Source organism: Cricetulus griseus, chromosome 2, assembly GCF_003668045.3.
Source record: "Cricetulus griseus strain 17A/GY chromosome 2, alternate assembly CriGri-PICRH-1.0, whole genome shotgun sequence".
Classification (NCBI taxonomy): Eukaryota; Metazoa; Chordata; class Mammalia; order Rodentia; family Cricetidae; genus Cricetulus; species Cricetulus griseus.
This window is the reverse complement of record NC_048595.1, coordinates 403,735,308-403,752,207: the sequence shown is the minus strand read 5'-3', so window position 1 is coordinate 403,752,207 and position 16,900 is coordinate 403,735,308. Positions and strand designations below refer to the sequence as shown.

The following is a 16,900-nucleotide window of genomic DNA, read 5'->3' as shown; positions in this document are numbered from 1 at the left end:
AGTATATTACTAGCCTCAGGAATTTTATGTCTATTAGGAAGGGACTACTCTACAGTGGTTAGCCTCCCAGGCTAGTCTGTGAATGCCTGCTTACTTCCTACAATAGAAAACTGCATCTCGATAGTACAAAACTGTTCTGCAGAAGCAAATGGAGCAGCTCCAACTCCCATAGTGCACCTTTCCAGCTTTAAATAAAACTCCTACTTGTATATGGACTTCAATTAGGCGCTAGGTAATCACTTGATTATAGTGGTTCATCCCCAAAGTAAATTTCAGATCAAATTCTTTAACACAGCTTAAAAGGATGGTAATTGCTAAATCATCGCTAAAGGCACTTTGGTTGTATTTGGTTGTTGGGGCATTGTATGACATAAATAAGTTTAGTCATTTCTCAATGTCAAGGAAGATGCTGAGGAAACTGACTGCTAGCATCAGATGCCCAGGAAAAGTTCCTGTTCCTTTTCTTATTGTGCTCTGGTTTGTATGTGCTCAAAAGTTCTTCACATGGCACCTGGGTACCAGGATTGGAAGAAGAGGCTTAACGTGAAATGGCCTTCTAAAAGAAAAGAACAAGAGTATAAGAGTAGCATCAATGCAAGTTTGGACTACCTGTAAAAACCTCTTTTTTTTTCTTTTAAACTAGACAAGCTCGTTACCTGTGGTGATGATTTCTAATGTCAGCCAACTGCCCAATGCTTGGGCCGCCATCATTTGGTACAATGTGTCAACCAATGATTGCCAGGTAAAATTGATATTCCTATCTCTCCATTTCTCATCCTACCTAACCTTTTCTTTTAATAAACAATGTGCATGTGGTGGTGGTGAGGGTTTTTCTAGATGTGTGAGTCCCGTTAGGTCATGTTCGGTTTGAGCTGATGTCAGGTCTTGTTTAATGTGGTCGACTCGGGCTGAGCATGGTAGCACACATCTAGAATCCAGGAACTTGGAAGTCTAAGGTGGGAAGATTGTGATTGGAAGCAAGTCTGAATCAAACATGGGCTACATAGCAAGATTCTGCCTCAAAATTAATTATAATGACCAGGAGAGGGTCATGTGTTCTGACAGACTTGGACTCTGAGAGTTCTGGCTAGTGACTATTACAGGAGCTGGCTATTATTTCTGAGTTCTGTCCAGCCCCAGGACTGCATCACTGTGAATGCTAAGGCTGTCCTATGGCTACGCTAACTAGACTGCAGGGAAACACCTTGTTCCATAATTTTTGTCTAATGGATGTCAGAACTTGCTATCTGGCTACTTTCACTTCTAGGCACATTTTTTCTTGGGCTCTTCTAGAAAGGCACAGAATTAGTTTCCAAATAAGTAGCCAGGATGTCCATCAATCTTGCCTGAGTTCCGACAGCACAAATTTTGCAGATGATTAGGTATAGATTTGAGCCTCTCTAGGTTTAGGCTGGATGTTAGTGCCATCTGGTGGTTATTTGAGGCACTTGGCCAAAATGGACTAGTCACTGTGCCAGTGGTTATAGATGTTTTTACACCAAAACCAGGGAAGGGAAGAGGAGAGATTATACACGCTCTCCTTTGCTCTGTTCTTAAGACAGGGAAAATGAAACTCCAGACTGTGTGTTGCATTGCCAAGTACTTAGTTCCAGAAGAAACAACTCAAATAAAACCTTCCTTCTTTATTCAAGTCAGTTACTGCCAGTAGAATTCTTTCCACTGGGTGACTATATAAGACTTGATCACTAAATAGGCCAGTGTCTTTTCCCTTTAATGCAATATTCCTAAAAGGAAACCACACAGAAAATGGATCAGCCCTATACACCCTCATCCCCAGATGCCCAGACATCTGAGACAGATGGATGGCTCAGCCCTATTCTCCCTCATCCCCAGATATCTGGGTATCTGAGACAGATCAATGGCTCAGCCCTATTCACCCTCATTCCCAGTGGCTCAACTCTCATTCCCCAGATGCCCAGGCAACTGAGACAGAACAACTGCAAAGAGGAAGGCTTCTGGGGGCTAAGACTCCTCTCAGGCCAAATAATCCACTGAATAATTCTCTGCTCTTTAAGGCCAAGAACAGCCTTTGGCACTAAATGACACTTCCCTTTAAGAGCCACGTGTCTGTTTATCTCTTCCAACTTTAGGGCATGGGAGGAAAGTGTGGTGCCTCTCTCTTCCAGTTTCAGTGTGGCATCACACTTGGGTTTCCTTAGCAACATCTGCTAGGAAGCCACCAGTGCCACCAGAACACCCTCCCAGAGCAACTCAGCTCCAACGTGAAGATCTGAACACTGAAGTCACAGCCTCTTTGCAAAACCAAACCAAACAACTAAAATTGACTTATTAACTTCACCTTCCTTCAAATGCCAGCTCTTATGCCTTCATTAGACTCTGCCGCCCTCACTGGTCATTTTCCAGGCACAATTCTCAAGGAGAGAACGGTGTCCCTAGAAATTCTTTCACTTCCCTCCTCTTCTTCCTGTCTTGTGATCTTTGTTGGATGTACTGCCCCCTTTCATGATGAGTCAATTAAACATGTTTAAGATGAATAGTGTTTCAGGGAAGGTTATCTGTCCAGTTGCTGTTGGGCAGTAACTACTTGTATAAGTTGTTTGCTAGTTGAGCTGGCAGTCAAGAGAATGTCTGGAGATGTCAAATGATTCTATCAGGTAAAGATGGATCCCCAACTTGTATTATATTAAGGAACAAAAGCACTGAAAAGATCAATCTTAAAAGCAATCTGTGTTGTTGAGGTCACTTGACTCCAAATTTAAATCAGGACTATGATGTATTCAATGTGGTGTTCCTCATGAGATTAACAGGTATAATTTCCATGACTTTATTTCAGAACTTGGTTTTCTTCAATAATCCTCCGTCTGTCACTTTGAGTCAACTCCTGGAAGTGATGAGCTGGCAGTTTTCATCCTATGTTGGTCGTGGCCTTAATTCAGACCAGCTCAATATGCTGGCAGAGAAGCTCACAGGTAAGAGCTGGCTAACACAGAAGATTTGCCTGTTGGTGGCACCTAAGTGTTTTAAAGCAATTACATTACTACTGTTGATGTTATAACAATTGTCACACTTTATTAAATGCCTACTATATATTGCCAGGCACAGGGGTAAGTGTCATTTCACTTTTAATTCTCACAGTGTTCCTGGGGGGTCAACAGTATTGTATTGCTTTGAGGACACTGAGGCTCAGAGGTCACAGCCTTGCTCCACAGCTAGGAGGCAGCAGAGCCACATTGTGATCAGACAAGTTCTCCTCCACAGCCCTTCCTTTCCATTCACACGGGATTTCCAGGAGTTCTTAAGCCACTTCCTCTGAATGTGACTCATTCATGGCAATGTTAACCAACTAGAACATACTGGGCCAAGTACAGGAAGTGTAACAGAAATTTTAAAACCACTAGCAATGACCTAATTCTGCACATTAGGGACACTTCAGTGTCTGAATTTTGCAGACGTCGTCAGCATTTCATGTGTTAACTGCAGTTGAAGCTTTGCCTCAATTTCTTAAAGATGGCTTAATTTTGACAAGCGAGTGCCCTCAGCACCAGGGAGAGCTCACACTGATTGTGTATGCATTTGCAGTTAAACTAGTACCAAAGCTTGATCTGCATAGAACCTGTGGCCTCAGAATGGCTCATGTGAAGCTGGCTTGCTTGCCACCAGCACCTATAGGCTCATCAGTAGGTAGTCAAACACATCCGGTCTTTTGTCAATGTAAACACTTACTGAATATAATTTTTCATCTTGAGTTCATAAACAGCAGTTGTAGATATTGGTAAGTTTTTGTTACTGAGTAGCTAATGCTTTTAAATATTTTAGTATGTTACTAGCAATAGTATAGATTAGTATGGATTGCGACTGTATTCTTAGGATCGTTAGCAAATTATCCACGGAAATGTAGTTTCTTGGAATTTAGATAGTATTATTCTTTTCAGTGTTCTGTATCAAAATAGTTGTTGGCTGTTTATTGCCTACATGATTTCTAGTTCATTCTTTTCACTTTAATGGGTGAATCACCACCCTTAGGCGACTTCTACTGTTCCCAGTAAGTGCCTTGCTCTTCCCATAGTACCTGTCTCCATTGTCCTTCCTCCCTGGGGTGGCTTCCATTTGCCCCCTGCCAGTTTATCGAACCATTGCCATTCACCAAGCTTCCTAAAGCCATTGTTGGCTCCTCCCTCATACAGCTGTTTATTAGATTCTGAACTGCTTGGCACCAGGATACCACATGAGACCTTATAGAACACTCATACACTGTATCTCCACTGCAAGTCCATAAGACACGCTTGCAAAGGAGGAGGGGAAGAAACTAAGTCAAGCACAGAATGAACAGTCTCATTGCTGTCACAATTTTGTTCTTTGTTTTTCTTTCATTTTAGTTCAGTCTAACTACAGTGATGGTCACCTCACCTGGGCCAAGTTCTGCAAGGTACATACAGGAGTGCGATGTCCTTTGGAAAGCTCTTTGTCCGATGTTGCTTTCCATGCCATTGCCTATGCTGTGGAGGAGCTCCTGGATGAGGGCAACTGTAATAGAAGGTCCCATCCTGCTCAAAGGGAACATTTGTGAAAGTTTGAACGGGTTCTGTCAGGGTGGGGCTTCAGTTATTGCCCTTCTCATGTGTGTGCCTTCCTCCTGATAGGAACACTTGCCTGGCAAACCGTTTACCTTCTGGACCTGGCTTGAAGCAATATTGGACCTAATTAAAAAACACATTCTTCCCCTCTGGATTGATGGGTGAGTTTTCAGACTGTTTTTCATATGAGTACTTTTTTTTTGCTTTATTTATGTTTTTTCCCTTTTTTTTTCTTTAAAGTGTGTTTAGGGGAAAAACACAATTGTAGTTTCTTCCGAGAATATTGTAGAATATACATATATATATTATATATATATATATATATATATTACATATGCATGCATTGTAAAGTATGTGTGTGTTATGTAATGATATGAGAGCTTGGTAGTTGCTTGTGTTAGTCTATTCTTCATGAATGAAAAAGTGAAGATGCAATAACAATCAGATGAGACTGTCTTGCCCCTTGCTCTAATTTTAGGTATGTTATGGGCTTTGTTAGCAAAGAGAAGGAACGGCTTCTGCTCAAAGATAAAATGCCTGGGACATTTTTGTTAAGATTCAGTGAGAGCCATCTTGGAGGCATTACCTTCACCTGGGTGGACCACTCTGAAAACGGTATGTAGTCACACTCACTTGCTGGTTTGAATATGAATTGGCCCATTTGGCCCATCACCGAGTACCTCTGAATTCTGAAAGCCCACATTGCCACCCTCTATCACACAGACAATCTGCACTGAGCAGACTTCAGAAGGTCATACTTTTTAGCTATGGAGATAATGGGGGTAGGAGGAATGACTACAAAACACCTAAATATTCCTGTTTCTGTGTTTTCAGGAGAAGTGAGATTCCACTCCGTAGAACCCTACAACAAAGGGCGACTGTCAGCTCTGCCGTTCGCTGACATCCTTCGAGACTACAAGGTTATTATGGCTGAGAACATTCCTGAAAACCCTCTGAAGTACCTGTATCCTGACATTCCCAAAGACAAAGCCTTCGGTAAACACTACAGCTCCCAGCCGTGTGAAGGTGATACCCTTTGTATTTACTTTTTCTCTTGAGATTTTAGAAAATAATGTCATATCAGAGCAAAGCAAACCAAGTTCCTCTTTTTCATTACTTTGATCTTTGTAATATCCAAGGGTCAGATGGAGGTAGAGTCTTAGGAAATGAAGTACTATGTCAGTGGTTAGTGGAGTAATAGTCATAGCTGCAACTAGACTTCTCCAACACCAAACCAGCCCTTTGTTGAGCCTGGAGTTCATCCTCTTTAACAGAAGTACTGATCTTTGCACTTCTGCAGCTCAGAGAAAGGAAGAGATGATAATGACAAGCTTTCAGAAAAATGTGGCAGGTCTGTAGACCTGTATTTTGTAATAAAACTTGAGAGGAAAGATTTAAGTTTTTCACCTTACTGTAATCTCTCTCTCTCTCTCTCTCTCTCTCTCTCTCTCTCCTCTCTCTCTCTCTGTGTGTGTGTGTGTGTGTGTGTGTGTATGTGTGTGTACAGAGAAAGAGAGAGAGAGAGAGAGAGAGAGAGAAAGAGGAGAGAGAGAGAGACTGGGGATAGAACTCAGGCTTTAATGAATGCTAGGCAGATACTGTAACACTGAGTCACACATCCCATCAGGCCTTACTGTAATCCTTATGCAGAGTGTTGATTCTCTGCCAAAGAGAAATGGGGATCTGTGCTTCATTCTCCTGCCTTGGCATATTTTTTTTACATGTACCCTAAGGGTCTAAAAGAGTAACTGTCCAAACAGGTACAGTAAATATGGAATACATAAAAGAAAATTCACAAACTCAGCTGTCGGAGGTAAGGGGACTCACTATTCTCTCTCATGAAAGCACAGTTGGCCTCTGTGTCCAGTTTCCACATCTTATTCAGACAACCAAAGATCAAAACCAGCTTTTCAAAATCCAACTGCATTGAACATGGAAACCTTCTTTCATTCTTCTATAAACAGTACATCACAACAACTATTAAAATAACATTTATATTGAAGCAGTATTGTTAGCTGGAAGTGATTTAAAGCACACAGAAAGGTGTGCTTAAATTCAAAACAAATGCAACACTATTGTACACAAAGGATTTGAGCACTGTGCTTTCAGTACCTGCCAGGGTTCCTAGAGCCCAGACCCCTACAGGTACCAGGGGATAACACTGTAAAGTCTCTAAGGCTCTTCATCTGTAGTGAATAATGGAGGACTGTCTGGTGGAATATACTACAGCTACCACAGACAGTGTAACTTGTTGCCACCCAACTTCATCTGAAACAAATAAATACAAAAGGAAACAAATGCAAAAGACTAGCTTTCAGTTTCACTCTATGTCTAAGAGAACAAAACACAAATGTCAATACAACAAGTTAAAGCTGGGACACTGTACTGACACTAGATTAGTGTGGTGCACCCGAGAAGACCCAGGTTTGCCCATTAGTGTTACTGTGGTACTATGGTGGTTATCATGGTGTAACGTTACTTCTAGGCAAGCTGATGAACATGCTTCAAAACCTCTGCCTAGTAATAAGGTTATGATGGGTGTTTGAATGAAAAGGGCTATGTTCCTATGTGTGTCAGTCAAAGGTACGGGTTTGTTGGGCTTACAGTTTGGAAGATTTCAGTCTATGGAGGTTGATTCCATTACCTTTAGGCCTACAATGAGACATCATGTTGGGAGCATGTGACCTAGAAGCAGAGAAGAAAGAGGCTGGTGTCTCAATCTTCCTTATAAAGCACATACCTAATGACTTCCCTTCCTCCAGGCCCCACTCCTTAAAGGTCCTACTACTCCCCAGTGGCCCCACAGACTGATAACCAAACCTTTAAGGCCAGGACCTCAGATAGACACTACAGCACTATGAATTTCCTAATATGCTACTGACAAACTGGAATGCAACAGAAAGGGCAGATGATGAAATAGAGTCTCACTTGTCACCAGACATTTTAGAGTCATTAATATGTGAAGTCACATCAGCTTGCTAAAAGCTTCGTTGTTTGCCTGTGCCTTCCATATTCACCTCTGTGGCTATTTCTTCCATTCAACTAAAAATTTTCGTGAATTACAAGACAACCACATTATTTATTTTCTTATAAGCATTGCAGATATTTTCCTAGATGTTTTTCTTACAATTTTTATCACTGATGCTAACATTTATTCCCAACACTGTGCCTTTCTTTTTCAGTTTCAAGGCCAACAGAACGGGGAGACAAAGGTTATGTTCCTTCAGTTTTTATCCCCATTTCAACAATGTGAGTAACTTTAGTCACATGTAAAATATTTATTATTGAATTGACTTTTCTCAAAAAGCTATCCTCAAAGATTTAAGGGCAGATCAAAGTCCATATAACTGAGGATAAAGCATGTTTAATGCTCAATAAGGCATTTTGTGTCTCATTCCTTTGAACACATAGAGCTTGTCTTCAGGGCACACTCTCCAGTCTATTAAGGCTGGAATTATAAAGCTGCCTTTTTATATGCCATATATTCCATAGCAGATTGAATGCTCTGATATGAAGTGATGAATTAGGCAGCTCAGTGTCACAAAGAGATGAAGCACTAGACGAGTCCTGGACACAGCAAGTTACCACAAGCTATTATGTTATAATCCTTGTAATATTCTCCTGTTATCTCTTTAAGCCGAAGTGATTCCATGGAGCCACAGTCTCCTTCAGACCTTCTCCCCATGTCTCCGAGTGTATATGCTGTGCTGAGAGAAAACCTGAGCCCTGCCACAATTGAAACTGCGGTATGTCCTCCCCCTTTCAATGGTCTAGGGTGCTGACAATGAAACAAAGGTGGCATGTGAATCCCAGGGGTTGCAGCACTGCCTGGGAAAGGAGAAAGCATGGTTGCAAGCATAAATTCAAGAGCCTGTAACAAAAGGTGCTGTTTGTGTGGCAAGCACATTGCTAAATGTATAGAAACTAAGAGCAAGCACAGTAGCTTGCTAGAACTGCTTTAAGGTGTTTACTACAAAACCAGAGAGCCAAAATATCCCTGTCCTTCTCTCCATTGGCCATACCACTCCCCAACACACACAACAAAAGCCTATAAGTTTACTTTGGCAGCAACTTAAGAAGTTCAAGACCCACAGGTTCCAACTTCTCTTGACTGCTGCATAGCTAGTCTCTGTGGCCTTTCCATCTAGAACATGAAAAACAATAGAAGCATAAGTGTTTTAACTTTGTTTTATGTGCATTGGCATGAAGGTGTCTGATCCCCTGAAACTAGAGTTACAGACAGTTGTGAGCTGCCATGTGGGTGCTGAGAATTGAGCCCGGGTCCTCGTGAAGAGCAGCCAGTACTCTTAATTACTGAACCACCTCTCCATCCGGAGCATAAGTATTTTTTAAGAACCGTGACACCATCTATAGTTTTACTTGGAGTGCATCCATTCCCCAATGCTGTCAAAGGGTTCAATGTCCCCAATTTACATAAGTTGCATACTCCAGATCAAAACCTTGCAGGGTTCTGGATGCCCAGGAAACTGGTACCTGGCTAGAAGTCAAATGGTATTAAGGATGGGAAATCCATGCAGTGTTGGATGTCCTTAACTTACCAAGTTATTTATAGCTTGCTGAACTTTTGCTACATGTTGCATCCATTTTCATATGATTATTTTTCCTGTGATGAAAGGATTTTTTAGTTTTTAATTACTGTGTGTTTCGGGGCAAGTGCTTTCACCTGCTGAGCCACTTTATCTGTCCCCACGAGTGGACTTCTTAACACAGTCTTTAATCTACTTGAATTATGCCTTTTATTTCAGGCTGATCAGCCCTGATTACTTTAATGAATTCTTAGTTAATTGGTAGAAAGATTACAGATATTGTTTAGTAGACAAAACAGTGTTTACTCCCTCGAAACTGATTTATTTGCAAAACAGCTTCCTTAACATTCATTTCCGTTTTCAATTTTAGATGAAGTCTCCGTATTCTGCTGAGTGACAGTGTAAAGTGACTCTTCAGAGAAGAGAGCAGATGAAAAAGGAGACTATTCTTCACCAAAGACCACAATTTATTTCTTCAGCTTTGTAAATACGGGTTTCTAGAAAATAGTAGATGTCCGAAGCTTTCTTCTCACTAGGTGACACCCCCAACTGGGAGGTACTGTGACCAAAATGCTAAAAACCAAAGCTTCTGCAAGAAAGACAGCTTTAAGAAACCAGTGTTAGTACCAATATAACAGAAGAGTCCTTTACGTGCGTTTGTTTCTGATTTTCTTTCTCAGGTCTTATGATTTTGGATCTGGAAGCTATGTTAACTTTTCAGGGTGGGTGGAGAATACAATGTCCTATCTGAATTACTCAAAACCACAGGAAGGGTTCTTGGAAAACCCAGATAAGAATCATCAAAGTAGATGCAAGATGAAGGAATGATGAGACATGAAGAGCAGGGATTCACAGGTCACAGGGGTGAATCATGAAGCCTCCAGATTGCCAGGCCAACCTCATCACATCTGTGATGTTCCCAGCTACTGGTGCCACTACCAAGGTTGGGTCTCTCAGAAGGAAGAAGGACCCAGAGTCATCCCTGTAGGTTGGGCAAATGTACTCACATTAAAAACACTGTAAGTGGACAGATGGGTAAAAGTCTTAGGAAATGAAAGCTGGGAAGCAAACAGCAGCCTGGACCTTGGATTCCTGACGTCCCCTGTAGGTTGCACAGCTTACACCTCTAGAACATGTTGGACTGGGTGGGTTCATCAGTCCCTTCTGATTCCACTAGTCTCTGGTCATATTAACCTGAGACTACAGGAAGGTCAAGACATTTCTGTCTCTCTGGTGGAGAGAAAGGAGACACTTTACTGAGTAAATATAAATAAGCTCTGGGCACTATAGTTCAGCCTATGGTCTATGATGTCATCGCTTACTCTCATGTATTCATCTACACACACACACACACACACACACACACACACACACACACACTTATAGCCAATTATTATCTTTGTATTTGCTACTCACCCACATTCCCAACTAAGCCATAGGCTATTTCTATGGAGCAGTCCTCCAGCTTACCAACCCTAGTCCTTTACCCTCTGCTCCCAATAGTAGTCTTGGGTATGTGATTAACGAGGACCTTGTCAACTTCAGAACATTCTCAGTTCCTACTGCCTTCTGGAAATCAGATTCCTGAAGTTGCCTGAAACTGACCATCAAATTGAAGGAAATACTATAAATTTGGGCAGTACAGTAATCTGTTTTGTAATTTCCCACCAGGAAATGCCGCATTGGACTAAGATGTCAAACAGGGGTTTAGAAGCTTCTCAATCCCTGGAATTTATCAGAAGTATCACCAACTCTTACCTACCTAGCAGAGACTGCAGAAAGTTTTCAAAATAGAGCTTGGTGACAGAATGCCATGGTTCCCTATGTGTTCATAGCTATCATGTGCTGTTTGTGCTAGACTAGAGGGTCCATGGAAGCTGGTGGTTTGCTTTCTTAATAGAGACAATGAATTCAATATGAATTCAATAAGTGGTTATTTATATTTACATCCAGAAAATCAAAGTAAGTTCTCTTTTTAAGTTTAGTTTATATTATTTTTAATCACGTGTAGGGCAGGCATGAGTACATATGTGTAAGTACCCTCAGGCTCCAGGGGTATTGGCTCTCCCTGAAGCTGCGGTTACAGGCAGTTGTAAGCCAACGGGTATGGGTCCTCTGTGAGTGCAGTACATGCCCTTAAACACTAGCCCCTCAAACCAAGTTCTGAAGTTTAGGCAGGGTTTCGAAACCCTTCCTCAAGTGAGGCTTGTGCTCCAGAGGTCATCTTTTTGGAGTGACAGGGTTTGGCCAGAGGTGTACTGGAGATACTTGTTTAGTACACATTAAACAGCTATATGAGTAGGAAATGCAATGGAATAGAATTTAGAGGATAATTCCACCAAAGACGACCACCACAGGTGGCTTAGTGTAGACTGCTATAAAAGTACCGGGACTGTACAGCTCCAGCAATGGGAGCTTATTTCTCACTGTTCCAAAAGCTGCAAGTACAAGATCAGGTGCAGCAAGAGCAGAAAGGCAGTGTCTCATCTTCTTGTGTCATCAAATAGCAGTGTACTGGGGGCTCATGTGAGGGTGACAGTCCCATTCCTGAGAGCTCATCTTTGTAAGAGCCCAGGTTAGAGCCTCTGACCAAATGCTTGAGAGAAGCACGGAGGACGTGTTTCAGTCTATCATGAAGGGGCACATGGGATGGGCAGCTCCAAAGGGACAAAAGGGCCAGGCTGTTCTTACTGTAGCAGACAGACAGAAGAAAAGACAAGCCAGAACTAAGAGTAGATTTAACCTTCAAAGGCCACTAAGAGTCCGATTTAGCCTTCAAAGGCCGGAATCTACTTCCTCCAGCTAGGCCCCGCCTCCTAAAAGATCCATAACCTTCAAAACAGTGCCCAGGACCAAGCATTCAAAGTATAAGTCGTGGGGGATGTTTCTGATTTAAACCCCGATTTCAGTACATGAACTTGGGTGACAAAAACCCTCAGTCCACGACAAGCTGATAGCAAATAAGATGCTTTTTAATGAGATAAGATACAGATTTGACTTCAAAATATTTCCCTTCTCTCACTGGTCCCAGATCAATCACAGATACACATTTTCCAAATCATTTTTAGTATCACTTCAACTAGGGAGATAACTTCAGTCAGTAAACTTTGTCTTGCTAACACCAGGACCCGAGTTTACGGCTGAAAACTCACATTAAACACGCATACTCACAAGCATGCACTACTCCATCTGTAACTCCAGAGCTGGGGAGGTAGCATCCCTGAGTTCACTGGCCAGACAGCCTCACCTAGTAGGTTAACCACAGGCCAGCGAGAGACCATATCTCAAGGGAAAGGTTGGAGCACCTGGCCTCCACATTCCTGTGTAACCAAAGGGTTTTTCTTCACCTCACCTGTTTCAGGAGGCCTGTGCACTCCCTGAAGTAGAGGTGATAGAATTTAGGGTCAAGCAAAGATAATGACACAGTCCAGACTTAGCAAATTGGGTACTGTTCACACTTGCTCCAATTTTTCACAAAAAAACAGGTATCTTTTAAAAGTTGAACCTGAACATTTAGTGATTCAACTGATTGCATTCTTTTAAATCTGCCTGGTCGGTTAATTTAACACACAACAAGATTTCTTTTTATTGTGTCAGTATGAATGCTAACAAATCCATAGGGTCATGAAATCACGAAGAGGATGCTGCAATAAAGGTACAAATAAGCCACTCACCACAAAAGCCCAACAATCTGAGTTTGATCCCAAGAGCACACATAAGTAACGAGATGCAGCAGCTTGCATCTGTAGGCTCTGGTGAGACAGAGGTCAGAGCCAGGAGAATTGTGTAGAAACTCAACGATCAGGCAGCCTGGAGTGTGTAGCCTGGCAGAAACAAGAGATCCCCCTCAAACACCAGGTGGCAAGAGAAAACTCAGTCCTGAAGGCTGATCTCTGACCTCCACATGGGTTCTGTGATCCTGTGACTGCACTCACACATGCAAACAGCATACAAAAATAAAAACAAAAATGGAATCCTTTCACTCCTGCTTGAAGTCTTAGGATGGCTCATAACACTCCACATTTTTTTCTGCAGTAGAGGAATAGAATTCAGGGGGCCGTGAATTTGAACAGCAAAACTGATAGTTTTATTTCCACTAACTTCTAGCTGACTTTAGATTTCCATCAATTTTGAATTAAGGGCAGCAAATCATAACTCATGCCACTTTAATGGCATATTACAGTCATAGTTACCTCAAAATATTGTATGTGCTAAGCACAGTTTAGAAATTGCATTAAGCAGGCCTGCTGCTAGATCCTATGTAAGGTCACTCATGAAGAAGCACTTGCACTGTGTCACAAAGCTGGTTCCAGTCTGGTTTGATGCATCACCAAGTTCACACTAGATATATTTCAATGTAACTCATTTCCTTTTTCATTTTACAAATTTTATTTCACTAACTAAAGACATTATTCTCAGAAGATGTTCATAGGTTTTGTCAGACTGCCAAAAAGGTCCATAATATAAAAGTGTATTTAACATTAAACTCTGAATAAGGACAACGAACCTCAACAGATCTTTCCAAAATCTGCGAGGCTCGTACAACCTCGCCTCCCTCTGCTACCTCTCTTTGTTCTCCAATCTGTCAACCTTCTCCCCTGGATAATGTTCGCACATGCTTCAGGCTCCACATAGCCTTCAAATCAAATGTGCACGTGTTAGCATATGGGAGAAAGGCTCAGGTCATGTCATGACTTTTTCACAGGTTCCTCTGAGTCGCCCAGCATAGTGCTTCCTTGTCATTGCATATCTCATGTGTCTGCTGCATGCATGGGACAAAGACAGCCCTGTTAGGAAGATCCCTAGAGGCCAGCACAGTCTAATCTTAATAGACAGTGACAGTGTTAGAACACAAAAAGAACAATGGTTCTTTCCTTCTCTTTGCTTCTTGGTTTTCCTGAGAGACCAATTTAGAATTCTCTTTACAGTATCTACAAACTCTAAACTCATGGAACAGTCTCCTTTACCAACCCTGTCTAACCACAACACACCTGTTTGTCATACAGCCTAGAACGGACTTCCTCTCATTTTTACAGCAAGTTGAACTTCTAAGCGCTGATAAATGTTCTAGAATTATATGTGTTATTAACTCCTAACTTTGCTTTGACTAGGGATCTCCCATGTGTACCCAACAGCCCCCATGTCTGCCCACTCACAGGTGAATCCAGTGTCCCTGAAATAGTCCATAACTCTGCCTGCATTAAACCCATGCCCATTGCTACTTGTGCAAGCGCACACAGCATTTTGTCAGGACTGACAGTCATTGCCTTAAACATCGTATATGCTACAAATGTGAAGAAATATAGAAACCATCTAGGCAAGGTAAACAGGCATCGAATGTGGGGGCGGTACAAAGGACTGGCCCCATTTACACTCTGTAGGGAAGTTTTTCAGAATACATATGCACAGCCCAGTAGGCTCAAGGGCCAGGTCTGAATAGTTGAATTAACCCCAGTGTTAACGATAATAATGCATTTAATAATTCTGAGAACTGCTCTGTATCAAGTGTTGCCTTTCTCATGCAGGATTTCAAATTCAAGTCACATAGACACAAAGCAATTTCTGTGTCTATTTGCTCAATTCTCCCACGGTGAGCATACAGTGTCATTCCACGTATTTATAGGACAGAAGGTGATTGTTACACAGAGATGCACTGGGACTCTAGGTTTCTTTCATGAAATGTGGGTCGAGCAAAGCTGAAGCACAGCAAAGGTCTCTCCTGAAATTACTATGCTCTGGTGAGGATAAATGAAAACAGACAATAATACAGAGGGGCAGGTTTAGTGTTATGAGGGTTATAAAACGTTATTGGAAGAAATGACCAATGAAGGCTTTGCCAAGGAGTTGACCCAACTAAGCATGACAGGGGGCCAGTCCATGAACTCGGCCAGTTAGCAGTCTTCCAAGGGCCAGGAGGTAAAACCTTGGGGGTATTTCAGGAACCCAGGAAGCCAAGGGTGAAGGGAGAGGAGCCTGGTGAAGTATGGACAGAGTGAGATAAAATGAGAAAAATAAAAAAGAGGCAGATGGGACCAAATTATGTAGGGCCCTCTGTGGGGAAGACGATTGCCAATGCTGTAGTAAACCAAAAGAATTAAACATAGGAGGGGTAGTATAAAATCTGCTCCTTCATTATATCTAAGTTTGTGTTCAAATGAACAACTAACAAGGATTCTTTTGAAATGAAGAACCCCCGCCACCACCACCGTGTTCCTCCTTGTGGAAAGGCTTCTACAGAACTCTGTTCTTGAGTTGATGCATGACTGTTGCCTCAAAATCCTTAGTAGGTTTTGCACTTAGCAGCACATTTCATTTTCCCCCGGGGTCTGCATATTACCCTGCTGGTCCAGTGTTCTAATGTGGGAAAGAAACGTGGATTTGCCTTGTGGAATTTTTTGTACAAACTGCATGTTAGGGTGTGGAAGTCGGATTGTGTGCGTCCTCACCGAAGAGGCCTGACGGTGTGTGCCAGTGAGGCAGGTTCCTCACACACTTCCACACTCTTCACTACTGCCAAGTTCACCTAAACGCCCTTAGTGGCTAAATCAAGCTGCAGAACTCAATCCCGCTGCCTCCCGGATTCAGTTAAGTCATAAAAATGGCAGGCGGGGCCCAGTGCTTTTTCTTTGTCAACCGAGGTCAGAATCATTTTCCAGTGACTGAGCTATTCTCCGCCCTTTGTTGTTCTTCCAAACTTTTGTGATCACCCTGGGTGGCAGGCGGGGATGAAGCATCCACATCTCTATCTCCGACTCCGGATCTGGGGTAGCCCGTGTGCACGCGGGGGAGGGAGAATAACCAGAAGGAAGGACGAGGAGAACGAGGACCCAGCACTCCCTCCAAGTCCCCAGACGTCCACCCAACCTCCGCTTTGCTCGCGAGGGATGGCCTTCCGCGTTCATGCACACCCTGCGTAGTGCGCGGCGCGGCGCAGCGCGGCCCGGCGAAGCGCGGAGGTGGGGCAGGCTTGGGAAAGCCCCGGACCCGCGCCTGCGCATTGCCTGCCGCAGGTGCTTTCGCTTTTCGGTTTCTTCTCAGAGCCACGGCTTCTCGGTGCCGGCTGGTTTCCCCGAAAGCACGTGGTGCGGCTGTTCCCAGCAGCCGCCTTCTCCCCCGCCGCCGGGCTGCAGCCCGCAGACCGCACGGCGCAGCGCCCCTAGCGGCGAGCACAGAAAGGCCGCGGAGGGTCCTAAAGCCCGGCCAGGCCGCTGCTGGGAGGGATTCGTGGACATTTAAAAATGTATGTGAAAGTGATCCACCACCTTCACATTAGCATTTTAGACTATATTCCCTGGGTTTTATTTATTTACATTTGCAGGACCCTTACAATTCTGACTACCTTTTATTCTTTTTTTTTAACATTTAGCTGTTAATTGTATATTTTCCAATGTAATATAGTCTTTGTCAGAATAACTTTGATATTCTGTCACATGAATTGTGCTTCAATTTGTCAGCTAGAAGACTTTTCACTGACATAAATGGAGCTTTGGTAACAGTGCCCTCCAGCACAAACCTTTCACACGTATCTGGTCGTTTCCTTATGGTAGGTTTCCTGTAAGTCCAAGAATATTGTACAAGCTTTTACAAATTATATTTATTGTTTTTATGGGAGTATGTGTGTTCCGACATGAGTGTTGCGCACCACATGTATGCAGGTGCCCTCAGAGGCCGGAGGGTATGGGATCCCCTGGGAAAGAAACGTGTTACAGGTGGTTGTGAGCTGCCTAACGTGGGTACTGGGTACTCAAGCCCAGCCCTCTCTAAAAGCGAATATACTGCTAACCACCAAGCCAACTC

At 42.8% G+C, this 16,900-nt stretch overlaps 1 protein-coding gene across 1 annotated transcript in view; it reads left to right on the top strand.

Moving 5' to 3' along the window:
• LOC100769249 (signal transducer and activator of transcription 4) overlaps positions 1–9,747 on the top strand; it is an 88,264-nt gene extending 78,517 nt beyond the window's left edge. The window contains exons 15-23 of the mRNA XM_035439224.1: positions 644–742; positions 2,816–2,951; positions 4,359–4,408; positions 4,623–4,717; positions 5,035–5,171; positions 5,391–5,582; positions 7,739–7,805; positions 8,194–8,302; positions 9,474–9,747. Coding sequence (XP_035295115.1) covers positions 644–742; positions 2,816–2,951; positions 4,359–4,408; positions 4,623–4,717; positions 5,035–5,171; positions 5,391–5,582; positions 7,739–7,805; positions 8,194–8,302; positions 9,474–9,500 — 912 coding nt within the window. The 3' untranslated portion in view covers positions 9,501–9,747. The remainder of the gene's footprint in view (positions 1–643; positions 743–2,815; positions 2,952–4,358; positions 4,409–4,622; positions 4,718–5,034; positions 5,172–5,390; positions 5,583–7,738; positions 7,806–8,193; positions 8,303–9,473) is intronic.
• The last annotated feature ends 7,153 nt before the right edge of the window (positions 9,748–16,900 follow it).